General features: G+C 48.4%; 1 protein-coding gene across 2 annotated transcripts in view; it reads right to left on the bottom strand.

Moving 5' to 3' along the window:
- LOC146025831 (uncharacterized) overlaps window positions 1-15,848 on the bottom strand; it is a 54,117-nt gene extending 38,269 nt beyond the window's left edge. Inside the window, exons 1-6 of one of the 2 annotated variants that reach the window (XM_083155919.1) lie at window positions 15,710-15,848; window positions 13,215-13,256; window positions 9,345-9,392; window positions 5,257-5,301; window positions 1,951-1,998; window positions 1,360-1,621 (exon numbers count right to left, since the gene is read on the bottom strand). In XM_083155919.1, coding sequence (XP_083012045.1) covers window positions 1,360-1,621; window positions 1,951-1,998; window positions 5,257-5,301; window positions 9,345-9,392; window positions 13,215-13,256; window positions 15,710-15,818 — 554 coding nt within the window. In that variant the 5' untranslated portion in view covers window positions 15,819-15,848. The remainder of the gene's footprint in view (window positions 1-1,359; window positions 1,622-1,950; window positions 1,999-5,256; window positions 5,302-9,344; window positions 9,393-13,214; window positions 13,257-15,709) is intronic. The other variant, XM_083155920.1, reaches the window with a different exon arrangement.
- Between the last annotated feature and the right edge of the window lie 10,602 nt (window positions 15,849-26,450).

Consider the following 26,450-nt stretch of genomic DNA (forward strand, 5'->3'; position numbering starts at 1 on the left):
CTGCAGATTAAACAGGAAAACAAGGTTGTTAATATAAATAGGAGCAAGTATGGAAATACTCCTGTTGTTATGTAGCATTTCAGTCACAGGGGGAGATTCTGTAAAGCAATTATGCTGTAAAAACCCCGTTATCAGTGTTTTTACCGCATTTTGGTATGCAGCAAAACCTGCACGGCAGGCTATGGGCTTCTTAACGCGACCCACGCCGCCCCGAAAGGACCCCCGCCGCCTCGCGCCGACACCCCCCCCCCCCCCCCCCTCACCTGCTGTGTCCAGGCAGCACAGCGTGTGCTGCCTGGACCTGTGACCTCCTCCCTGCACTGTATCCTCTTCCGGGTGCAGGGAGGAGAGGCCACCCGGCAGCAGCAGCCCTGGGTAATGGAGGGAGGGGGGAGCTGTGGGACCCGCAGCACATCGCCGGCAAGATCGCAAAGGACAGCTCTTAACGCAAGAGCTGTCCTTTGCCATAATTATCACATATGTTACAGCATATGCGATAATTAGGTGTGCAGTAGCCGGCGATGTGCGGCGGTAAGGGGGCGCGGATGATACAGCATCCTGCCCCTAATGTTGTCCCAGACCCGCTGTACCAGGTAAGTCATCACTGGGGCAGTACGGATGGTGTAATGGTCAGCATTTCTGCCTCACAGCACTGAGGTCATGGGTTCTATTCCCACCATGGCTCTAATTGTGCCAAGTTTGTATGTTCTCCCCATACTTGCGTGGGTTTCCTCCGGGTACTCCGGTTTACTCCCACAGTCCAAAAATATACTGGTAGGCTAATTGGCTCCCAACAAATCAACCCTAGAATGTCTGTGTGTGCGTGTACATGTGGTAGGGAACATAGATTGTAAGCTCCACTGGGGCAGGGACTCATGTGAGTGCTGGGGCATATCGAGGATGGAGCCGGCGGAGCACTAGCTCCGGGCGCCGAAGCCGTGCACCGCAAACGGCATCCCTGCCCTGTCTGCCGCCCGCTGTCCTCTGCTCTGTGTCCTGACTGCTGTGCCGCTCAGCCGTGGCTCACACAATATTGGCTGTGAGTCACGGCCAGGGGGCACCGGATTCAGGACACACTCCCTCCATGGTCCATGTTCATGTGCATTAGAAGAAAAAAAAGGTACATTGATACGGATGGCCAGACCCATTTGAATCTGCAGAGACCATGCTCCCCATAGCGCCAGCTCCCCTGCTTAGACTGCAGAGGGTGCATTGATATGCCACTGCAGAGGGTGCAGTTTAAAGATCATTGTCATTTCAATGGTTGCCCAGTCATTCCCATTCCATTCAGCGTAAAGTGGCGATGTGACTGACTCTTGCGCCATCTATATTTATGTGCGTCTAAAACGTTATAGTCACCTGGGGTTGTCCCGCCAGTCTGCATTGTTTCCTATGTGAATCTCTGCTCCTCTGAGATCATCGGCATAGTGGTATCTACTGATGGTAATAGCGACGCTGATGATCGCGTGGTTTGCCCTTAAATCCAGCTCCCACCACGGCTCATATTCATCTTCCGTCAGCGCACACAAACGCGATAGCTGCCCATCTGTGGCATAGTGTGATGCCGATGGCTTTCTGGTGCTGGACTGAGATGTTTTTCCTCTCAATGCCACATTGTACGCTGTAGTATAATATAATAATATGTTGTCAACCTGGCATTAATTATACATTGTATACACTGCACCTATGGGAAGTGGGAACACTATAAACTGCTTCAGACGCTTCATTATCTAAGGTTATCATTTATGATATTGATGAGTTTTCCTTCCAAATGACTACCAGCGGATGGCCATCGGTGCAGTCGCCATCGATGGCGATACTGCAATCAGCCATTGATAGTAAAAACTGTGTGATAGATGACCATCGATAGTTTTAACTAACCACAGCACACCCTGCACCCATTATAGATACGCCTATGCACCTTACTGTTACATGTAATGAATGCATTACCTGCAGCTGAATGTTTTTCAATGTCTTTTATTTCAGACTCCCAAAGACCTGTAATAAAATACAATTAAACCATTCTATTAATGCTTAACTGGGGAATACAACATAGTTACAGAGGATTATTTTTAATGCTATTATTATGGCATTATAAAATTTTTTAGTTAACTAATGGCCTTATTCTGGTTAGGTCGGTGAAACGTACGTACGGTCCGTCTCACCGTATGCTAGCGGTGAGCGAAAGTCCGCCCACAGAACAGCCGCACACGGACACTCACAAACACCGACAATGGGGAGTGGCGTACACTTGAGCGTACGCCACCGCGTACGGACGGCTCTCCCTCTTAGCCACCGATACCTGGCGTACATCAGAGCGGATGCCAAAGTGCATGGACGGATCTCGTCCGTTTTCACACTGTCACCTTCCGTATATCTGAGCGTACGCCACAGTGCAAGTAGAAATTGAGACCAAAAACATCATTGTTGCTCTTAGATGTGGTTTATGTGTCTTTTTCCATATAAAAAACTGGTATGTTTGTGCTACAGTGAAAAAGTTGACACATGTCGACTTCTGTGAATTGAGTGTCCTGCTTTTTAAAGTATACAAAAACACTTTCTAATTGGGTGCAGATGGTAATAAAATAACTACCTGGACATATATAAGCAGGTCTTAGAATAAATCTTACCTAAAATTAAACCAACCTTTACATGTTGAAGTGTGGAAAGATAAGCTTCCAATGTGTTTGAGGGCTGTGTGTGGCTTGCAGGTAGTGAAATAATGGTTTTCACTTAATAGGCTGCTGCATTGTTTATTACATTCAGGTGTATGTGTTTGAGTAATTAGCAGACCCAGGCGTCCGCTCTCATGCGGTATCTCTATGGGTGGTCAGGAGCTATCTTTGGCGTCCGCCTGTTTTTGGTCCAAAATGCACGGTGCGTTCGCCGATCGAGGCGGTTGTGGCACCGTGCATTTTGTGTGCACACCCCGTGTACGTCCATGTTTACGCCCAGTTTTCCTCATTATTCCGGCCGCTCCCATAAAAACGCCCACATGCCCCCCACAATGACCGTGCTCTTGCAGACAGTTTTTTTCGCACGGAGAGACCCGTCTGTGAGCGGTGTGAGGTCGCCGCACCTGCGCATTGCGAAAGCTACGCATGCGCAGATGAAATGAAAAACCCGATCCGTCCGTTTACGGTCCCACCATACCAAACAGAATAAACCCCTAAGTTCTTAGAATGTCCTGATATTTATATAGCTAAATAAGAGATCACTGATTATAAATGATGACATCAGAACTCACTGATTATAAAGAGCAGAAGCTGCTGCAGCAACCAGAGCAAGGGCCAGATTCTCTAAGCTTCAAAAGTGATAAAATGGAGAGCGATGAACAGCCAGCGAATCAGCTCCTGTCTGACATTTTTCAAACACAGCCTGTGACATGGCAGTTAGGAGCTGATTGGCTGGCTGTTTATCACTCTCCATTTTATCACTTTTGAAGCTTAGAGAATCTAGCCCCAAGTCTCCAACTATCCACCTTCCCTTCCCAACCACAGCAGGGCAGAAGCTGCTGCAGCAGCCAGAGCAAATCTCGGTACTTGTTTCCTAGCACGGCCACAACGATCATGATCGTGGGCATCGTGAGGAAAAATCGGGGGCATCGCGGCCATCGCAAGCACTAAAAAATCGGGTGCGATGGTCGCGACGCGATGCCCGCGATTTCCCCATAGGGAACAATGTTAAATGCCTCAATTTAGCCGCAATGCCCCCGATTTCCCATAGGAAACAATGTTAAATGGGTCAATTTACCCAAATCATCATAGGGAACAATGTTAAATGGGCCATAAACCCCCCAAAACACCCCTGAACAGTGAAATGTCCCCCCAAAAGTATTTTACGCCACCCCACGATCAACGCGAACCCGAAGTGTGACGAGCGCAGCGAGCCCGCGAGGGGCGGCGGTACGCGTCCTCCGACCTTTTCATACCCCCACTATCCACGTCGGCGTGGAGTTGAGAATAGAATAGTGTGGCGAGCGCAGCGAGCCACCGAGCCCGAAGCGTGGCGAGCGCAGCGAGGGGACGCGGATACCTGTGAAGCCCGCGAAGGGACGCGTTTACCTGTGAAGGTATCCGCGTCCCCTCACGGGGCTCGCTGCGCTCGCCACGCTTCGGGCTCGGTGGCTCGCTACGCTCGCCACACTATTCTATTCTCAACTCCGCGCCGACGTGGATAGTGGGGGTATGAAAAGGTCGGAGGACGCGTACCGCCGCCGCTCGCCACGCTTCGGGTTCACGTTGATCGTGGGGTGGCGTAAAGTACTTTTGGGGGGACATTTCACTGTTCTGGGGTGTTTTTGGGGCTTTCTGGCCCATTTACCATTGTTCCCTATGATGATTTGGTGAAATTGAGGTATTTAACATTGTTCCCTATGAGAAATCGGGGGCATCGCGGGTACATTGAGCCATTTAACATTGTTTCCTATGGGGAAATCGTGGGCATCGCGTCTGGACCATTTAAGGCTTTTTTAGCCGCATACGGCGCGACCGACGCGATTTTGACTATTTTCAATGCATTTCAATGGGAAAATCGGGGGCATCGCGTCGGTCGCGTCGTATACCACTAAAAATGACAAACGATGCCCGCGATTGTGGCCGTGCTAGGAAACAAGTACCCAAATCTCCAACTATCCACCTACCCTTGCCAACCAGAAGATCCCTAAAATCCTCAATGAATAAGCAAACAATGAAGAAGAAAAAATATCTGGGGATCAATCTCACATGGATTTCAAAACGATATCTACAGTGCTTGGTTCACAGACCACTCTGCCGATGAGTCGCTTATTCATTTCAGTTTGTCAAAAGTTTTTTAAAGTAAAAATGTTTTTCATTTAGTGGACCCTTATAGGCCTTCAAGGATCCACTTAAGGGAGTCTGTTTATTGTGTTGTATTCAGAAAATCACAAGTTTTCACAATGCATGAAAACAACAGAAATAGCATGGACCCTTATGACAGCACCCTTAAGGGCTCGTCCGACTAAACCCATCTTCGAACTTAGATCATCCCTTACGAAGATACGGTAGTGTGCAAAAATTGAAGACGATAGTAAAAGCGTTTGAGAGTTATCATGAAACATCCATACACACACACACACACACACACACACACACACACACACCATTCAATTATAGTTATGTGGAAGACATCAGAACTCTCTTTTACTCATATTTTATTTACAAGAGTTTTATGCATCTAAGGATAATATTACTTATGTATTAAGTAGTAAATAAATATAAATTCTCCAATACTCACTTCCAATATCCGGATTTGTCTCTACTACGATAGACGTATCTGTAACTGCAGATCACATTTTTGCATTAAAATTAATAAATAGCAAATTTGGGAGCTAAGATATCTACCCACCAATTTCGTTTTTTTATTTTATTTTAAAAATGTTATTTTACATTTTTATTGAGTTTAAGATTTTAAGCACATAATACAGACAAATCATAAAAAAACAATAATATAACAAAGGAAACTTAAAGAAGTTACATCGCTATAAGTAACAGCTGTAGTATAGGTCAGGTAAATTAAAGAATACCGGGACAACGTGATGATACGTCACAGATTAGGTAAGAAATAAAAATCTATAAGATTACTAATAATTAGCTATCAGACCCGGAAATATGGCTAGGCGAGTCTAATACAGATAAGTCTGTAATTGTGTTACAGGTACATGGATGGCTTGCTTTTTCCCTGTATTCCCTCCATCTAAACCAGGGGTGGGGAACCTTTTTTAGGCCAAGGGCCGTTTGTATGGGGAAAAAAATCCTTCGGGGGCCATATGTAAAAATTTCTCTTACAAATAGTCCTGCTGCAGCCGTCCCACGCTCCGGCGGCTGCCGCTGACTAGGACTGACAGTCTCCGGCTGCTGTTGATTAAGAGGAATCCCGTGAGAACTACTGACCTCTCGCGACAATTCCCATGTACTTGACTCTCCCGGCAAAGCTGTCAGGTGGGTGGGAGGGCCACTCAAAACGGCTACGGGGGCTGCATACGGCCTCCGGGCCTGAGGTTCCCCACCCCTGATCTAAACCATTTGATATGGATAGAAGATGCCTTAGAGAAATAGACAACATCAGACGTCTCAAATAGGAAGGGTTTATGTATCTTGTTTTCAATCAAGTGTATGTTAGGAGCAGCAGGGGACTTTCAAAATTGAGCGATGGTAGCTTTAGCTGCTATCAAAATGTGGCCGAGGAAGTACCTATCGCCACTGGATAACACACCTGGATAGTAGTGGAAGAGGGCAACAAGGGGGTCCATCTGGATGGACTGGTCAAATACATTGGAAATGAGGAAAACATATGTCTTTCCATAAGGGGAATAAAACCGGACAGGACCAGAAGATGTGTAAAATGTTTCCCACCGAACCACAACGTCTCCAACATTGCGAGGAGACTGTAGGCCAGAACTGGTGAAGTCGGTCTGGGGTGAGGTATGCTCTATGGACCAATTTAAAGTACATCTCTGAATGGTTGATGCATTTTGAAATTTTGAAGCAGTATATGAAGTTCCACACCTCATCCGAAAAAACATTTGGCAAATCCTTCTCCCACCGACATTGTGAAGGAATTTTTTTTTTCAGACATTCAGAGATCAAGTGACCATACCAGCGAGAGATACCTCCTTTTGTGGCCGAGGGTTCAAAGAAAAAAAAGTAGTAGCTTAGGCATTGAAAGCAGTGGCGTAACTAGCTTTTGGGCGCCCCCCCGCCGTTAAAGGGAGGGCGCCCACCCACGCACCCTGCCGCACCAAACCCCGCCCGCCCCGCCGCACCAACCCTCGCCCGCCCCGCCGCACCAACCCCCGCCTCGCCGCCCATGCAATCCCCCCCAGTCTTACCTGGCTACGCTCAGTACGCGCTGGTCCCGGCTCCCTGCTATGAGGACCACCACAACATGTCTGCCCCCATGCAGCAGACAGTTTCAGAGAACTTTCTGCTACATGGGGGCGGACATTTTGTTGTGGTCCTCATAGCAGAAGGGAGCCGGGACCAGCGCGGAAGACTGACAGGTAAAGACTGTCGGGGATGGTGGCGGGGTGTAACTATAGCACTGCAGCCCCCGGCGCCCGCACATGCACAGCGCCCCTTCCCCCCACGGTCGCGGGGGCTACGGTGCTATAGTTACGCCCCTGATTGAAAGTTAGGCAGGGGGTTTGGGAAGGAAGCTACAAAGCCAATGTCTAATCTGCAGATATTTGTAAAAGTCCTGTTTAGGGACTTAATATTGCAATTGAAAATGGGATAAGGGAACTACAATTCCATCAGCGAGAATATCATGTACAGACACTAAGCCTACGGGGACCCAGGAGTCTACATTGAGATCAGGGATTAGGGACGCAATGGTTTTCAAAGATAGTTGACGTTTCTTTGCTTTCAAAGAAATGTTGGCACTAGAGGAGGCCAACTTGCGCCACACAAGAACAGTCATGTGGACAGTGTTACAGGCATTCATTTTAGATATGGTAGCAGCCGGGGGTAGTCTAAGTAATTCGGGAAGATCGAAGGGATACAGAATAGCTCTATCAATCGCCACCCATGGTTCAACATTATCCTTCGAGAACCAATCCCTCGAATGGTTCAAAATACAAGCTAAGTTATATTTTTCTAAATTTGGGTATGCCTGGCCGCCCTCGCTTTTGGCATATGATAAAGTGGTTTTCGCTATTTTGGGTTTAGCACCTCTCCAAATATAAGAAAACAGCAATTTATTGAAATTGTTACAAACCACAGATGGGAAGGGCCGAGGTATAGTACGAAAAAGATACATCAGCTTGGGAAAGGGTACCATTTTAGTTGCAGCTATTCGACCAACCCAAGACACCTCCTGCATCATCCATTCTTTTGTGAGGGTATCAAAAGCTTGTAACAGTGGGTCATAGTTGAGAGTCCAAAATGTCGCAGTCTCTAGCTAAATTAATCCCCAGATATTTAATAGACTTATCTTTCCAAATATACCTATATTTGCCTTTCAAACGATTTATCACGCTGTCCGACACGGTAAAGTGGTAAAGCTTCAGTCTTGGTAGTGTTTAATTTGTAGTATGATATTTTAGAATAGGCATCGAGAATGTTATGTAAATGAGGAAGGGAGGATTCTGGGTCCTCAAGACATTAACACGTCATCAGCAAAAAAGCTGATCTTGTGAGAGACGTTGCCTATGACAGGACCTTGGATAAAGACTTGGGATCGGATACATTCAGCTAGAGGCTCAATTGCCAGAGCAAAAACCAAAGGGGATAGAGGGCAGTCCTGACGGGTGCTGTTTGTAATGTAGAATTGAGAGGAAGAGCATCCATTTGTAAACACCCTTACAGTTGGAATAGAATATAAGGCCAAAATAGAACTAAGTATTCTACCCGAAAAGCCAAATGTTGTAATGTGGAGTGCTGGTAACCCCAATGGAGCCAATGATGCTTTTTCAGCATCAAGTAATAAGACCAATAAGGGACTTTTACGGGCATGACAGTATTCCATAATATCAATAACTCTACGAGTATTGTCCGGCGCTTGTCTGCCTAACACAAAGCCTACTTGATCAGGGTTGATTAAACTTGGTAGCAAGGGGGATATCCGAGTAGCTAACAACTTGACAAATATTTTAATGTCAACGTTAAGAAGGGCAATGGGGAGGTAGTTTTGTACATTTGTGGGAGGTTTACCGGGTTTAGGAATGGTAATTATACGGGCCTCAAGCATTTCCTTAGGAAAGGTAGTAGAGGAAGAGGCTTCATTAAATACTGAGACTAATACAGGGGTGATCTTGGCTTTAAATTTCTTATAAAAGTTAGAGGGGTAACCATCAGGGCCGGGAGCCTTACACACCAATTTGTTATGGCACTGATCAGTATAAGACACCCTAACCAATAACCATACAGGTTTTCAGTATATCCCGGATTGAGTTCAGATGATTAAATCAAATTGAATACAGTATTAATTAAGTCACCTGTGCTTAATTAAGGCAGGGACACTGAGAGGAGGGGTACTAATTGCATTGGTTGCTATGGGCAACATCCCCATTAAGGGGAAGATTCTTACTTAATGGAAACATGTATGTCACATGAACAGGGGCATTTAAGAGAGGAGGGGGCCCCGTGTGCACATTCCGTGTGGCCCCCTCCTCTCTGCTGCACTGTAGACTCTGTGAATGCACCGGACTGTAATACACATGTGTGATTTTTTTCTTCAGCAGGCAGCAGCGCCAATGTGGAACCCTGAGAGGTAAGTAACTAAACATGGGTGCAGGATGTGAGGTGCGTTCCCCCCACAGCACACCCTGCGCCCATTATAGATACGCCTATGCACCTTACTGTAACATGTAATAAACGCATTACCTTCAGCTGAATGTTTTTCAATGTTTATTATTTCTGACTCCCAAAGACCTGCAATAAAATACAATTGAACCATTCTATTAATGCTTAACTGGGGAATACAACATAGTTACAGAGGATTATGATTAATGCTATTATTGTGCCAAAAATATTTAGTTAAATAAGTTCTTAGAATGTCCTGATATTTATATAGCTAAATAAGAGATCACTGGTTATAAATGATGACATCAAAACTCACTGATTATAAACAACTAGTCTTAAGGACCATTTTACAGTCGGGTGAAAGTTTATGCTTATGCAATTCTTGTTCCACCTACCCTTCCCAACCTCAGCAGGGCAAAAGCTGCTGCAGCGGGCACAGCAAGCCTCCAACTATCCACCTACCCATGCCAACTGCAGCAGGGCAGAAGCTGCTGCAGCAGCAAGACCAAGTCTTCGACTATCCACCTTCCCTTCCCAACACAGCAGGGCAGAAGCTGCTGCTGCAGCAGCCAGAGCAAGTCTCCAATTATCCACCTTCCCAACCACAGAAGAGCAAAAGCTGGCACATATTAAGACACAAAACAAGGCTAAATCAGCACCACTCCCTGTTCCAACTTCCTACCCCTCCTAAAAAAAACACAGCATTTTTGGACGGCATGGCTGCTCATCCCTACACCGCATGGGCTGAGATGGGTATAAAATCGGTTGAATCCCTGGTGGCAAAAGACGAGAAGCGAGTCCTACGTTTCTCAGAATTGTCCGCTAAATATCCCATGGTTAGCCCATACCCTTTGGCCTTTCTGCAGACCAACTTTTATGTATTGCATGTGACAGGTCATTTCTCCAATAAGGACTGGAATAACACCCTGGACACTATGCTCACTTATACGGTCCTGACCTCAAGAACTATTTCTATCCACTATACCTTTCTGAGACAGATCTTGGATTACACCAAAATCAAAGGTGGTATGGCCACATGGCTAGATCACCTCCCTGCGCTTTCGATCCCGCAATTACAGAAAGGCCTCTTATACTCTAGACAAACCCTCAAAGCCAATATGTACATTGAGCTATTTCTAAACATTTATCACAATTCTTATCTATCCCCCGTCAGACATTTCCATATGGGAACCTCAGACACCCACACTTGCCCGAAATGCCGCTCAGACAACGCAGATACCTACCATTGTTTGTGGGCATGTCCTATTATTCGCTACTTTTGGTTACTAGTGAAACGCTATGCAGAGGCAAAACTCGTTACATTCGTCCCCTTTACCCCAGAATGGGCGATTCTGGGAATATTTGACCCAAACACTCGTATGACAAAAGAAAGCAAAAAATTACTATTGGCTTTGAGTGCAGCGGGTAGAAAAACTATCCTCCAGGGCTGGATTGACCCCACAACTCCACAACTCCCCCTATTTCTGTCTAAACAACATTTCTTGTTCAGGATGGACTGGGTGGAGGCCATGGTAGATAGGGGTAAAAAAGTTGGAAAATTCTTTATGTTGTCGGACTCTTATACTGTATATCAACCCTCCCATTGAACACCAGGAAAATGATACACGACAGCCTGCAATCTACTACATGGTACCTTGGTCGAATGGACCCCCCCAGTCTTCATCCAGTGATCACCTGTGACTTAACACATTATTTTATTTGATTCTCTGAAAAATGTACTAAGATTTAAATGAATGTACACAAACTAACGCCATTATTGATTGAACTCTATTTATACACATCTGAATGTTAAGAATGTGACTACTAATATGATACTTCTACTATGTAATGTACATGGAAGGTCTCAATAAAAAAGTTTTGGAAAAAAAAAAGAAGAGCAAAAGCTGCCACAGCAGCAAGACCAAGTCTTCAACTATGCACCTTCCCAACCACAGCAGGGCAGAAGCTGCTGCAGCAGCAGCAGCCAGAGCATGGCTCCAACTATCCACCTTTCATATCCAACCACAGCAGGTTAAAAGCTGCTGCTGCAGCCAGAGCAGGTCTCCAACTATCCACCTACCCTAACCAACCACAGCAGGACAGAAGCTGCTGCAGCAGCCAGAGCAAGTCTCCAACTATCTCCCTTCACAACCACAGCAGGACAGGAGCTGCTGCAGCAGCCAGAGCAAGCCTCCAACTATCCACCTTCCCTTCCTAACCACAGCAGGGCAGAAGCTGCTGCAGCAGCCAGAGCAAGTCTCCAACTATCTCCCTTCACAACCACAGCAGGACAGGAGCTGCTGCAGCAGCCAGAGCAAGCCTCCAACTATCCACCTTCCCTTCCTAACCACAGCAGGGCAGAAGCTGCTGCCTCTCTACGAGAAAGGTTTATACTGCGCATGCGCCAGTCCTGGCGCCTGTCATAGAACAGGCTCCGGGAATGCAGCACCTGAGGCGGGGAATAGGAGGAGTGGCGGCTGTGGCAGGGGGGGTGCCAGCATAGCAGTCAACGGCAGCCTCCCTCCTGCCAAAAGGTACGAGCCGCCACTGAACCCTACTCAACCACAGCAGAGCAGTAGCTGCTGCAGCAGGACAGCAAATCTCCAACTATTCACCTTCCCAATCACAGCAGGGCAGAAGCTGCTGCAGCAATTACAGAAGATCCCTAAAAACCCTCAATGAATAAGCAAACAATGAAGAGAGAAATAACGGACTGGGGATCAATCCCACATGGATTTCACAACGATATCTACAGTGTTGGATTCACAGACCGCTCTGCCGATGAGTCGCTTATTTATTTCAGTTTGTCAAAGGTTTATAAAGTAAAAATGTTTTTAATTTAATGGACCTTTAAAGGCCTTTAAGGGTCCACTTAAGGGCGCCTGTTTATTGTGTTCACAAAGTCACAAGCTTTCCAACCAGGGCCGGATTGAGCCTTCGGTGGGCCCTGGGCACTTTGGACAGGGAGGCCCCTCCCACCTTTTATTACTGGCCGCAAACTGCACGGGAGAATTTTACACGGTCAAAACACAGAGTAAAGGCAGTATAAACTTGGTGAATGGGTAATATATATATGAGTGTGTATGTATATATGTGTGTGTGTGTGTGTGTGTGTGTGTGTGTGTGTGTGTATATATATATATATATATATATATATATATATATATATTACCAAATGAAAATCCTGTGTTTGTCACTCTGTACCTTACTCTGTAGGAGCCCCGACAGGCTCAGCGCTGCCTCTCATTAAAAACCCTCCCATGACAAGGCCACTGCTGCTGTTGTCCTCCATGGGCCTGAGAAGCATATGATGAGCTCCACCAAGCAGAGCTCAGCACAAGCCTCTCAGCCTCTGCCCTCTTGTAGTAATGCACTGCACACTTGTGCAGTCAGTGTGCCTTGGCTCCTGATGCTCAGCACCATTAATCATTGTCACATTGGCAGATAGGTGACGCTGCATCACTACCCCACTCCCATGCACAAAACATGAAAAAAAATATACATGCCAACCACAGGTGACCCTTACATGCCAACCACAGGTGGCCCTTAGATAGATGGGAGCCATGGGGTACTGGCCCCTGTGCCTGCCCCCCTCTCCTTAATCCAGCCCTGTTTCCAACAACACATCACAATGTATGAAAACAGAAATAGCATGGACCCTTATGACAGCACCCTTAAGGGCTCATCCGATTTAACCGATCTTCGAACGTAGATCACCCCTTAAGATGATAAGGTAGTGTGCAAAGTTTGAAGACGATTAGTTAAAGTGTTTGAGAGGTATCACAAAACATCCATACACACACACAAACAAACAAATATTGTCCAATTATAGTTATGTAGAAGACATCAGAACTTCCTTTTACGCATATTATTTACAAGAGTTTTATGCATCTAAGGATAATATTACTTATGTATTAAGTAGTAAATAAATATAAATTCTCCAATACTCACTTCCAATATCCGGATTTGTCTCTACGTAAGACGTACCTGTAACTGCAGATAAAATTTTTGCATTAAAATAAAAAAAATAGCAAATTTGGGCACTATGTACACACTCATTTCTTATTGCACTGATCAGTATATACAGCTCCCTTATAGAAATCTGGTTTGTTACCTTATCATACAATACATTCAAATTCTTAACAAAAGTATTTAGAGCCAGTATTGTATAAAGAGAGCGTAGGAAGATACTCCATAAAAATGTATTATGTAATAACTATACATAAAATTCCAATATAGTATAATTACACTGGTGCTAAATAGGTATTCATTTACATTTATTGTAGCATTAAAGCACTGGAGATATAGTGTTAATTCTAGCACCCGCTATATTTGAAAACCCATGCAGTTCCTCTTCCCTGCCTGGGGTGTTACTGTCTGCTGTAGTGCTTCTAGCACAGTGTGGTCTGTATATCTGCACTGATATGCAAACCAGACCTGTGCTAGAAACACCAGAGCAGACAGTGACACCCCAGGCAGGGAAGAGGAACTGCATGGGTTTTCAAATATAGCGGGTGCTAGAATGAACACTGGAGATATTTTATATTCTAGGCAATCCCGGACGCTAATTGCAACAAGGGAAATTGCGGCAGGTGCCTATTCAATGCAATCTTTCCCAACAGCATTGAAGAGGTAGATCGACAGAATGGGCCCGACTTTAAAAAATGTCGGGCCCGTTTTGTCGCTAACGACCGTGAATTGTCGGCCCGAATCTCGACAATCCATTACCAATTATGGACACTCCCTCTTTTCGCCAATCGGCAGGCAGGAGATTGAACCCCGCCTGGCGGTCTGTGGTCGAGCAAAACTAAAAACGGGCCTGGGTCACGGCTGTCGGGACGGATCGACAGCCGGTACCCCGGATTGAATACCCCTCAATGTGAGGTAACTGGTTTAAAAGGTTTTATTTTGTTATGTTAGAAGCAACAAAGGGGCCAATTCAGACCCCATGTGTGAATCCCTACGGCGACTATCACACTCCCTGAGGCGGTCAAACACTGAGGGGAGTGCTGAGGGCGGGCAAAGGGCGGCTGCAGTGGAACTCCCAACCTTTTATGAGCCTCCCCAAGAAAACGCTGGGCGTTCCCCTGGGAACCCAGCCTAGCAAACTGGTCTAATTCAGGCCAAGGGCGGGATGTATTAACATACATCGCCGCCCTTCGCACGGCAGCCGCCGCGATGCTGCCGCATATGTACTAACATATGCGGCCAGCATCGGGTTGCGGTGACGGAGACCCCCGCGATACCTGTGATGTTGGCTGCGGGGGTCTCCGTCACCTCCCGGCGGCTGCCAGCGTCCCCCTGTGTCTCCTCCTCCCCCCTGAAGCCGGATGTCCTGCCGGCTGTGACACCAGGGGGAGGAGATCACAGGAGGACGGGAGGGGGGGGGGGCGCGTACGGCGGGCGGCGAAAGAAGCCCATAGGCTTCTATAGGGTATCGCCACCCAGAGGTGGCGATACCCTGCCTAGCGAAAACGCTGCGGACGTTTATTGATACATAGGAAAATGCCGTAAAACGGGGGTTTTACGGCATTTTCCCTTTAGTAAATCTCGCCCCAAAAATGTTCACACTTTGGGGCGAGATTTACTAAAGGGAAAATGCCGTAAAACCCCCGTTTTACGGCATTTTCCTATGTATCAATAAACGTCCGCAGCGTTTTCGCTAGGCAGGGTATCGCCACCTCTACCAAACACCGCATCCAAGTAGCTAACAGACAGGCTGTTACATTTGTATATAGAACACAAACCTATTTAAGATTGACACACTTCTCTCCTCAAACAATTGTTTAAAGGTCAAGAAGGAGAAAGCTAGTAGTGTAATTGATAATATTGAATAGAGGGAATTTGCTCCAGGAACTCGCACGTGCCTTTTAATAGCACACTGTTTTCACTTGTGTTAATGTTATTTGTTTTTTGTCATATTTCATGTTCTTCACTTTTTAAATAAAAATAATAAAAGGTAAATTTTATGACTATTTTCTATAAATGGTGCACCACCATATGACAATCCATTCTCTTTTCTGTAAAAATCCCGGGAGTGTGAGGAAGCAGGAGCCAATCACAGCAGTGTCCGGGGAGTCCGGGGAGTGCGGGGAAGCAGGTGCCAATCACAGCAGTGTCCGGGGAGTGCGGGGAAGCAGCAGCCAGTCACAGCAGTGTCCGGGGAATGCGGGGAAGCAGGAGCAAGCAATAATTTGAATGTATAATAGTGCAGCAGTGAGGAACATAACAAGCATCGCTCAATGCAGATAGACAGATACTTCGGCAGGGCCTCGCTAAGTACTATTTTAAAACACATTGAAATATAGGTTGGACTAAACTTTTTTTTCAACCTCATTAACTATGTTACATTAAATATGTTAAACCCAGGGTCCGGATTTCCTTACGCTGAGGCGGATATGATAAGCGCTGTATAACAAATGTCACCTGTAGTGATATGAACTCACCTGCTCCGATCCTCAGCCCCAACAGCAGAATCACCAGACCCCACGGCTGTCCCATGCTGGCAGCGCCTCTGGCAGACGTTACTCCTCTGTATTCGGGATTGTGGAACATGCGGCTTTTATCAGAAGTTTTAAAACATTGCGAAATATCAGAGGAGGAGAATTCCGGGGAAACCTTCTCTTTTATTTGTGTGTCCAAGTATCAGAGACCTTATATAGTAACTGTCCAGATGGGCCTGTGATAGGTGATATTTCATTAACAGCCTATGGCCCTTATTCAGATCTGATCGCTGTACAAATTTGTTCTCAAAATGGGCAAAACCATGTGCACTGCAGGTGGGGCAGATGTAACATGTGCAGAGAGAGTTAGATTTGGGTGGGGTGTGTTGAAACTGAAATCTAAATTGCAGTGTAAAAATAAAGCAGACAGTATTTACCCTGCACAGAAACAAAAGAACTCACCCGAATCTAACTCTTTCTGCGCATGTTACATCTGCCCCACCTGCAGTGCACATGGTTTTGCCCATTTTGAGAACAAATTTGTACAGCGATCAGATCTGAATAAGGGCCATAGGCTGTTAATGAAATATCACCTATCACAGGCATCCAGTACAAGGTGCATTTGAAAACTGCGGATGGTGCGCTGGCGGAAATAGAGAGAATGGCCCCATCTCTATGATGGCGCACATATAGTAACTCTAAAATAACTGCAAATTATGCCCCCTTCAGACTGCACTCTCAACCCGGGTTATTGCCAGGTCGTTACCCAACCTGGGTCGAGCAACCCGTGAGTTCAACGCTGATCACGACATTTGCGGTCTCAAAGTGGTATTAGAGAGAGAGAGAGAAGGTAAAGGAGAAAAATAAGAAAGGGGAGAAAAGAAAGGAAACGGAGGGGGTGCATATAACCGACTGTACATGGGCGCCGGAACGGGGGGGGGCGAGGGGGCAGCTTGCCCCCCCCCCCAAAATTACTGAGGCGCTAAAGTACCGTGGGCCCGTCTGTGTCTTGATGTATGTGTGAGGTCTTTTCTACACTCACATATCCTTCAGTGCTATGCGCGCTGGCGCCGCTGCGCCGGGTCTCTCCATCCGTCCTCCCTGTCAGACTCAGTCCCCTCCCTGCCGGCCGCCCTGCCCAGCGGTGTTTGATTGACACTTACAGTGTCCGACGCCGCGGCCGCCCGCCCCCTGCTGCTTCAGCGACGAGCGTCGCATGGGCATGGCATCCAGCATCCAGGTCCCCAGCGCGCTCCAACCCCATCCTGCTGCGGCCAGCGTGTCTGCCCTGCTGTGTATGGGAGGGATCCAGGCAGCAAAAGAAAAAAAGTAAGTTGAGGAGATCTCTAAACTTGCTCACAATTTGAGTTAATGTACATTGGGGATGTATTCAGTTATGGGGAGTGTGTGAACAATTGATGTTCTGGGCATATGAGTGGTGTGGGGACATGTGCTGGACATATGAGGGATGTGGGGGCATGTGCTGGACATATGAGGGTTATAGGGACATGTGCTGGACATATGAGGGATGTGGGGACATGTGCTGGACATATGAGGGATGTAGGGGCATGTGCTGGGCATATGAGGGATGTGGGGGCATGTGCTGGGCATATGAGGGATGTGGGGGCATGTGCTGGACATATGAGGGATGTGGGGGCATGTGCTGGACATATGAGGGATGTGGTGACATGTTCTGGGCATATGAGGGATGTGGGGACATGTGCTGGACATATGAGGGTTATAGGGACATGTGCTGGACATATGAGGGATGTAGGGGCATGTGCTGGGCATATGAGGGATGTAGGGGCATGTGCTGGGCATATGAGGGATGTAGGGGCATGTGCTGGGCATATGAGGGATGTGGGGGCATGTGCTGGACATATGAGGGATGTGGGGGCATGTGCTGGACATATGAGGGATGTGGGGGCATGTGCTGAACATATGAGGGATGTGGGGGCATGTGCTGGACATATGAGGGATGTGGGGGCATGTGCTGGACATATGAGGGATGTGGGGACATGTGCTGGGCATATGAGGGATGTGAGGGCATATGCTGGACATATGAGGGATGTGGGGACATGTGCTGGGCATATGAGGGATGTGGGGGCATGTGCTGGACATATGAGGGATGTGGGGGCATGTGCTGGACATATGAGGGATGTGGGGGCATGTGCTGAACATATGAGGGATGTGGGGACATGTGCTGGACATATGAGGGATGTAGGGGCATGTGCTGGGCATATGAGGGATGTGGGGGCATGTGCTGGACATATGAGGGATGTGGGGGCATGTGCTGGACATATGAGGGATGTGGGGACATGTGCTGGGCATATGAGGGATGTGGGGGCATGTGCTGGACATATGAGGGATGTGGGGGCATGTGCTGGACATATGAGGGATGTGGGGGCATGTGCTGGGCATATGAGGGTTATAGGGACATGTGCTGGACATATGAGGGATGTGGGGGCATGTGCTGGACATATGAGGGTTATAGGGACATGTGCTGGACATATGAGGGATGTGGGGGCATGTGCTGGACATATGAGGGTTATAGGGACATGTGCTGGACATATGAGGGATGTGGGGGCATGTGCTGGACATATGAGGGATGTGGGGGCATGTGCTGGGCATATGAGGGATGTGAGGGCATATGCTGGACATATGAGGGTTATAGGGACATGTGCTGGACATATGAGGGTTATAGGGACATGTGCTGGACATATGAGGGATGTGGGGGCATGTGCTGGACATATGAGGGTTATAGGGACATGTGCTGGACAAATGAGTGGTGTGGGGACATGTGCTGGACATATGAGGGATGTGGGGGCATGTGCTGGACATATGAGGGTTATAGGGACATGTGCTGGACATATGAGGGATGTCGGGGCATGTGCTGGACATATGAGGGATGTGGGGGCATGTGCTGGACATATGAGGGATGTCGGGGCATGTGCTGGACATATGAGGGATGTGGGGGCATGTGCTGGACATATGAGGGATGTCGGGGCATGTGCTGGACATATGAGGGATGTCGGGGCATGTGCTGGACATATGAGGGATGTGGGGGCATGTGCTGGACATATGAGGGATGTCGGGGCATGTGCTGGACATATGAGGGATGTGGGGGCATGTGCTGGACATATGAGGGATGTCGGGGCATGTGCTGGACATATGAGGGATGTGGGGGCATGTGCTGGACATATGAGGGATGTCGGGGCATGTGCTGGACATATGAGGGATGTCGGGGCATGTGCTGGACATATGAGGGATGTGGGGGCATGTGCTGGACATATGAGGGATGTGGGGGCATGTGCTGGGCATATGAGGGATGTGAGGGCATGTGCTGGACATATGAGGGTTATAGGGACATGTGCTGGACATATGAGGGTTATAGGGACATGTGCTGGACAAATGAGTGGTGTGGGGACATGTGCTGGACATATGAGGGATGTGGGGGCATGTTCTGGACATATGAGGGTTATAGGGACATGTGCTGGACATATGAGGGATGTGGGGGCATGTGCTGGACATATGAGGGATGTGGGGGCATGTGCTGGACATATGAGGGATGTGGGGGCATGTGCTGGACATATGAGGGATGTGGGGACATGTGCTGGACAAATGTTATTTTGTTACTAATAAAACTATAGTGTTTTTCTGTTACTCTATTACTATTGATGAAAACATATTTCATTAACTATCAGGGGGTAACATATAGCAATTTAGGGGGCGCCAAAATGAGATTATATCTTGCCCCCCCAACCTAAAAACGTTCCAGCGCCACTGCGACTGTATATGTGTGACTATATACATAAGTATAATTGAATGATGTTTCTGTGTGTGTGTGTGTGTGTGTATATTGATGTTCCACAATAACTCTTGAACGCTTTAACTAATCTTCATCAAACTTTGCACACTACATTATCATCTTAAGGAATGATCTAAGTTTGAAGATGGTTTAATCGGATGAGCGCTAAAGAGTGCGATCATAAGGGTCCATGCTATCTCTGTTGTTTTCATGCATTGTGATATGTCGCTGGAAAGCTTATGACTTTTCACTTTACAAAACTTTTGACAAACTGAAATTAATAAGTGACTCATCGGCAGAGCGGTCTGTGAACTAAACGCTGTAGATAGCATTGTTAAAAATTCATGTGAGATCGATCCCCAGTCAGTTAGTCTTTCTCTTGATACTTTGCTTATTTTTTTAGAGTTTTGGGGATCTTCTGTCCTGCTGTGGTTGGCAAGGATAGGTGAATAGTTGGAGACTTGATCTGGCTGCTGCAGCAGCTTCTGCCATGCTGTGGTTGGGAAGGGAAGGTGGATAGTTGGAGACTTGCTCTGGCTGCTGCAGCAGTTCCTGTCCTGCTGTGGTTGGGAAGAGAAGGTGGATAGTTGGAGACTTGCTCTGGCTGCTGCAGCAGCTTCTGCTCTGCTGTGGTTAGGAAGGGAAGGTGGATAGTTGGGAGACTTTCTGTGCCTGCTGCAGCAGCTTCTGCCCTGCTGTGGTTGGGAAGGGAAGGTGGATAGTTGGAGACTTGCTCTGGCTGCTGCAGCAGTTCCTGTCCTGCTGTGGTTGGCAAGGATAGGTGAATAGTTGGAGACTTGGTCTGGCTGCTGCAGCAGCTTCTGCCATGCTGTGGTTGGGAAGGGAAGGTGGATAGTTGGAGACTTGCTCTGGCTGCTGCAGCAGTTCCTGTCCTGCTGTGGTTGGGAAGAGAAGGTGGATAGTTGGAGACTTGCTCTGGCTGCTGCAGCAGCTTCTGCTCTGCTGTGGTTAGGAAGGGAAGGTGGATAGTTGGGAGACTTTCTGTGCCTGCTGCAGCAGCTTCTGCCCTGCTGTGGTTGGGAAGGGAAGGTGGATAGTTGGAGACTTGCTCTGGCTGCTGCAGCAGTTCCTGTCCTGCTGTGGTTGGGAAGAGAAGGTGGATAGTTGGAGACTTGCTCTGGCTGCTGCAGCAGTTCCTTTCCTGCTGTGGTTGGGAATGGTAGGTGGATAGTTGGAGACTTAGGGCCTTATTTTGGTTCATTCTTTCTGACAAAATCCTTCTTAGATGGGCAAAATCATGTGCACTGCAGGTGGGGCAGGTGTTACTTGTGCAGAGAGAATTAGATTTGGGTGAGGTTTTACTTCAAAGTGAGATCTATATTGCAGTGTAAAAATAAAGCAGTCAGTATTTTCCCTGCACAGAAACAAAATTACTCACCCAAATCTAATTCTCTCTGCACATGTTACATCTGCCCCCCCTGCAGTGCACATGGTTTTGTCCATCTAAGAAGGATTTTGTCAGAAAGAATGAACCAAAATAAGGCCCTTAGTCTGGCTGCTGCAGCAGCTTCTGCCCTGCAGTGGTTGGGAAGGGAAGGTGGATAGTCGAAGACTTGCTCTGGCTGCTGCAGCAGTTCCTGTCCTGCTGTGGTTGGGAAGGGAAGGTGGATAGAAACATAGAAACATAGAATGTGACGGCAGATAAGAACCACTTGGCCCATCTAGTCTGCCCCTTTTTTTAAACATGTTACCTCAAACCATATTTGATCCTTATTTTTTTTGTAAGGATATCAATATGCTTATCCCAAGCATGTTTAAATTGTACTACTGTATTTGCGTCTACCACCTCTGTTGGGAGGCTATTCCACTTATCTACTACTCTTTCTGTGAAAAAATTCTTCCTCGCATTTCCCCTGAATCTTCCTCCCTCTAGTTTCAGTGCATGTCCTTGTGTTCTGTTGCTCCTCTTCCTGTGAAGAATGTCTCCCACCTGTACCTTGTTAAAGCCCTTGATATATTTGAAAGTTTCTATCATGTCCCCCCTTTCCCTTTTCTGCTCTAAAGTATACATATTAAGATCTTTTAGTCTTTCCTGGTACGTTTTGTGATGTAGGCCATGCACCATTTTAGTTGCTCTTCTTTGTACAGTCTCTAATGTATTTATATCCTTCTGGAGATATGGCCTCCAGAACTGAACACAATACTCTAGATGAGGTCGTACCAATGACCTATACAGTGGCATTATTACTTCTTTCTTTCTACTGCTGATACCTCTCCCTATGCAACCAAGCATCTGACTTGCCTTCTTCATTGCTTTGTTACATTGCCTACCTGCTTTTAAGTCCCCTGAAATAGTGACACCTAGATCCCTCTCTTCCTCAGTAGTTTCCATTATAGTGCCATTTATACTATATTGAGTCTTTGGATTTCTGAGACCCAAGTGCATGATTTTGCATTTTTTGGCATCAAACTGTAGTTGCCATGCTCTTGACCATTCCTCTAATCTGCCTAGATCCTCAATCATTTGTTTTACCCCTCCTGGTGTGTCTACCCTGTTGCATACCTTTGTGTCATCTGCAAAAAGGCACATTTTACCCTCAATTCCATTTGCAATATCACCAATAAAGATATTAAAAAGCACCGGTCCAAGTACAGATCCCTGGGGTACACCACTTGTAACCTTTCCCTCCTTTGACTGTACTCCGTTTACTACAACTCTCTGTTTTCTGTCCTGCAACCACGCTCTTATCCATTCAACTATCTTAGAATCCAATCCCAAGCTTTCAAGTTTATTTAACAGTCTGCGATGTGGGACAGTGTCAAAAGCTTTACTAAAGTCTAGATAAGCTACATCTACAGCCCCAACTTGATCTATTACTTTAGTCACTGACTTTCTCTGGCTGCTGCAGCAGTTGCTGTCCTGCTGTGATTGGGTAGGGTAGGTGGGATAGTTGGAGGCTTGCTCTGGCTGATGCAGCAGCTTCTGCCCTGCTGTGGTTGGGAAGGGAAGCTGAATAGTTGGAGACTTGGTCTGGCTGCTGCAGCAGTTCCTGTTCTGCTGTGGTTGGGAAGGGAAGGTGGATAGTTGGAGACTTGGTCTGGCTGCTGCAGCAGCTTTTGCCCTGCTGTGGTTAGGAAGGGAAGGTGGCTAGTTGGAGATTTGGTCTGGCTGCTGCAGCAGCTTCTACCCTGCTGTGGTTGGGTAGGGAAGGTGGATAGTTGGAGACTTGCTCTGGCTGCTGCAGAAGCTTCTGCCCTGCTGTGGTTAGGAAGGGAAGGTGGCTAGTTGGAGATTTGGTCTGGCTGCTGCAGCAGCTACTACCCTGCTGTGGTTGGGAAGGGAAGGTGGCTAGTTGGAGATTTGGTCTGGCTGCTGCAGCAGCTACTACCCTGCTGTGGTTGGGGAGGGAAGGTGGATAGTTGGAGACTTGGTCTGGCTGCTGCAGCAGCTTCTACCCTGCTGTGGTTGGGTAGGGAAGGTGGATAGTTGGAGACTTGCTCTGGCTGCTGCAGAAGCTTCTGCCCTGCTGTGGTTAGGAAGGGAAGGTGGCTTGTTGGAGATTTGGTCTGGCTGCTGCAGCAGCTACTACCCTGCTGTGGTTGGGTAGGGAAGGTGGATAGTTGGAGACTTGCTCTGGTGGCTGCAGCAGCTTCTGCTCTGCTGTGGTTGGGAAGGGAAGGTGAATAGTTGGAGACTTGCTCTGGCTGTTGCAGCAGTTCCTGTCCTGCTGTGGTTGGGAAGGGAAGGTGGATAGTTGGAGACTTGCTCTGGCTGCTGCAGAAGCTTCTGCCCTGCTGTGGTTGGGAAGGGAAGGTGAAACAAGAATTGCTTAAGCATAGATCATGAATAACATCACTATAGACATGTCATATACACATACAACCAGATATGAATAACAATTTCCATGTATATGAGGCGTTGTAACAAAAGGTCCTGTAGCAAGTACCATTCCGTGTTATCAAGTTTTATTTCTATATATGATCCCCAATTATTGTGGAATTTTGTTATGCCTGTTTTCGATTACAGGTAGTGCTGAGTCATGTCCAAACTATGGCCCTCCAGCTGTTGTGAAACTACAAGTCCCATCATGCCTTGCCACAGTTTTTCTATTAGGGAATGCTAAAACTATGGCATGCTGGGATGTGTAGTTTCACAACAGCTGGAGGGCCACAGTTTGGACCTGCCAGCAGTAACCTGTGTACTTCGTCCATTCTAGGAGAGGATGCAGAGATCTAAGGGACTAGGGGGGCACATTTATCAATAAACAGCGATGTTTTCCCGATAATATCTGTCATGATTGGATGCCATCTTGTCGTGAGCGACCGCCATTTTTACGCCAGAAGGAGCGTAATTGTACCACGCCATTCTGCCCTAATTGTAAACGTAATGGAGAAAGTGACCTGCCTTTACCCTGGATGGTTGGGAGGACTGGGGGGTGAAGCAGGAAGGCAGATGGGATCTCTTTCCTTTGAAGTCCATGCTCTGTTTACAATACTGTTTCTGACATGGTGTGCTATCTACTCATCCTGTATTTTAATGAAGAAATTGTGGGTAAAAAGGTTATTCCAACAACCCTTGCCCATCTGTTTGAAAACTCAACAGGAAAGCAGAGGTTATCTCCTTTCCCCTGCATCTATAAAACTTGTACTGAAGTTCAGGGTCTCTGGCAAAGGTCCAGACCAGAGAGATGTCAGGAAGGCAAAACGAGGGCAGCATAGGCCAGAGTGCAGTTAAGAGCCCGGGGATTTGGGGGTTAAACGCAGATGCTATGCAGCACAGAGCAGTGTATGATTCATAGGCAGTTTAGCATGTGGTGCATCTGGGCCAATCAGCACCAAGAGGGGAGGTAGCTTAAGCGGGGTATATAGGGTCCAGCTCTGGGGTAGGAACTTCCTCTTGGAATCCGGATCTACACAGTGCAGCACGCGAAGCTAAGTACCATTTACCTTGTTTGTAGGCCTGTATACATCGCGCAGCTGCAATCATGTCCGGCCGCCCCAAGAGATCTGCTCCACCTCCACGGTGGTTAGAAGACGTCGCCCGCCCGCTGGTCACTGTGCCAGCGCGCGGCGGTGGGAGGGGAGGCAGCAGGTCGGCCGCGACCGCGGGTGCGCGCGCCGTCTCCTGCGCTGTCTTTTACTGGGGGGCAGGTTTCCCCCACACGTGGAAGTGGCTCCCCAGCTCAGCAGGGCTCTGCTGTGAGCGGGGAGCACGCTGCTTCATCAGCGCGCTCAGTGCGCCCAGCAGCGAGTAGCGCTGCAGGGGACAGCGCTTTGGCGCCATCTGCTGGCGTCCTAACGCCAGCGCAGGCTGTGCAGGCTTCAATGGTCACCCCGCGTGCCTCAGGCAGCGGGGTGAGTGATGGTGGGGCTTCACACAGCGGGGGGGATGGAGGGGTGCCCCCCAGGACCAGTACCCCGTTAGCACAGGGTCCAGGTAGCCCGCTGCAGGTCATAACAGGGGGCCCCACATGGAGCCCTCTGCGGATGCATGCAGGGGGTCAGCGCAACGCGGGTCAGGGCCCCTTGGCTTCTCTGACAAACATCATGGCCCCTGTAAGGGGGCCGCTCATTCCCTTGGGCTGGGACGGTGGCCGTGGGGACGCTTACGTCGGCGGCCGGGTGGATGGCGGTGCCGCTCCCTTTCAGGGCTGGCAGGCCCCGCAGCACCAATGGGATCAGGGCCAGCAGCCCTTCCCTTCGGCCCCTCAGGGTTTCGCCGGGGCTCCGGCGGGGCAGGGGGGACCCCAGGGGTTTAGCCATGCAGGGTTTGGGGCGGGCCAGCAAGCCTATATGCAAGCCCCCGTGCAGCAGCAGCAGCAGTGGGCGTTTCCCGCTCCAAATACAGGGGGGTACCCGGGGTATCCTACGCCTAACCCACAGTACGGGCCCTACCCAGGGAGCCAACCGGCCCCTTTCCCTTACTTCCCCCAAACAGCGGGGGCAGCTGGGGGGTTTCCCGAGGGGTATTTTGGGGGGGCATGGCAGGGTGCGGGTGCACCGAACCCGCAGGTCCCTGGTGGGCAACAGCAGTCTTTTCAAGGGGCGGCCTATGCACACCCCAACATGTACACCCAGGCTCAACAGGTCAACCAGGTTTATGCGACTGGGGGCCCGGGGAGCTCTGGTACAGCAGCGGGGGGGTCAGTGAGGGTGACGGGTTCAGGATATGGTCCTAACACTGTCCCTCTATCTCCTGAGGTATCTTCTGTCGGTGGTGTGAGTGTCGTCTTCGGAGGGTCGTCCCAAGAGGAAGACACAGAACGGTCCAGGAGGGCTCCGGAATCTCGGCCGGCAACACCAGTGGCGGCTCCAGCCCTAGCCAGGGGCCCAACACCCGCTTCCAGGCGGATCGAGACCCCGGCTTCTACGTCTGGGACAGAAACATCTACTCCCGCAGGGCTGGTGGCCACGCCACGGGTGGACCCCATGGTTCAAGGCGAGGCTTCAGGAGACGGTGAGCATGATAATACTTCAGACTGTGCATCCTCTTCCTCCCACTCGTCGGCTAGCAGTGACGAGTCTGGTTCCCCCAAGCGCCCGCGCAAGTTTGCAAAAATGGTTGCGCGCGCGGTAGCGAAGAAAGTGGGTGGCACTTAGCGGGTTAGGAAAGAGGCGGAGACGGAATTAGTTCCCACGGCAGGCGATATGGTCCATTGCACCAATACCGCCATGGCTCGGGGCCTGCGTAAGGGGATAAAGGACAAGATCAAGAGGGAAAAGTTTGTTGACTTTTTTACACTGACAGTCGACATGAAAAAAGATTTTGAAGCAGCCAAGAAGGCGGGGAGTGGTAGTGAGGCGGCCTTCAAAGGCTTCCACAATTGGCTTAAAGGTTTCCTGATCTTCTCTTCATGTTACCTAAGCACAAGGCCCGGTGAGCACGTGAACGTCTTGCGCTATCTGTTCCTGGTAAACGAGACGTTCACGGACTATAAGGGGCAGGCGTGGCAGAATTATGACGAGAAATTCCGC

This window comes from Crinia signifera, chromosome 8, assembly GCF_055691185.1.
Source record: "Crinia signifera chromosome 8, ASM5569118v1, whole genome shotgun sequence".
In the NCBI taxonomy this organism is placed as follows: Eukaryota; Metazoa; Chordata; class Amphibia; order Anura; family Myobatrachidae; genus Crinia; species Crinia signifera.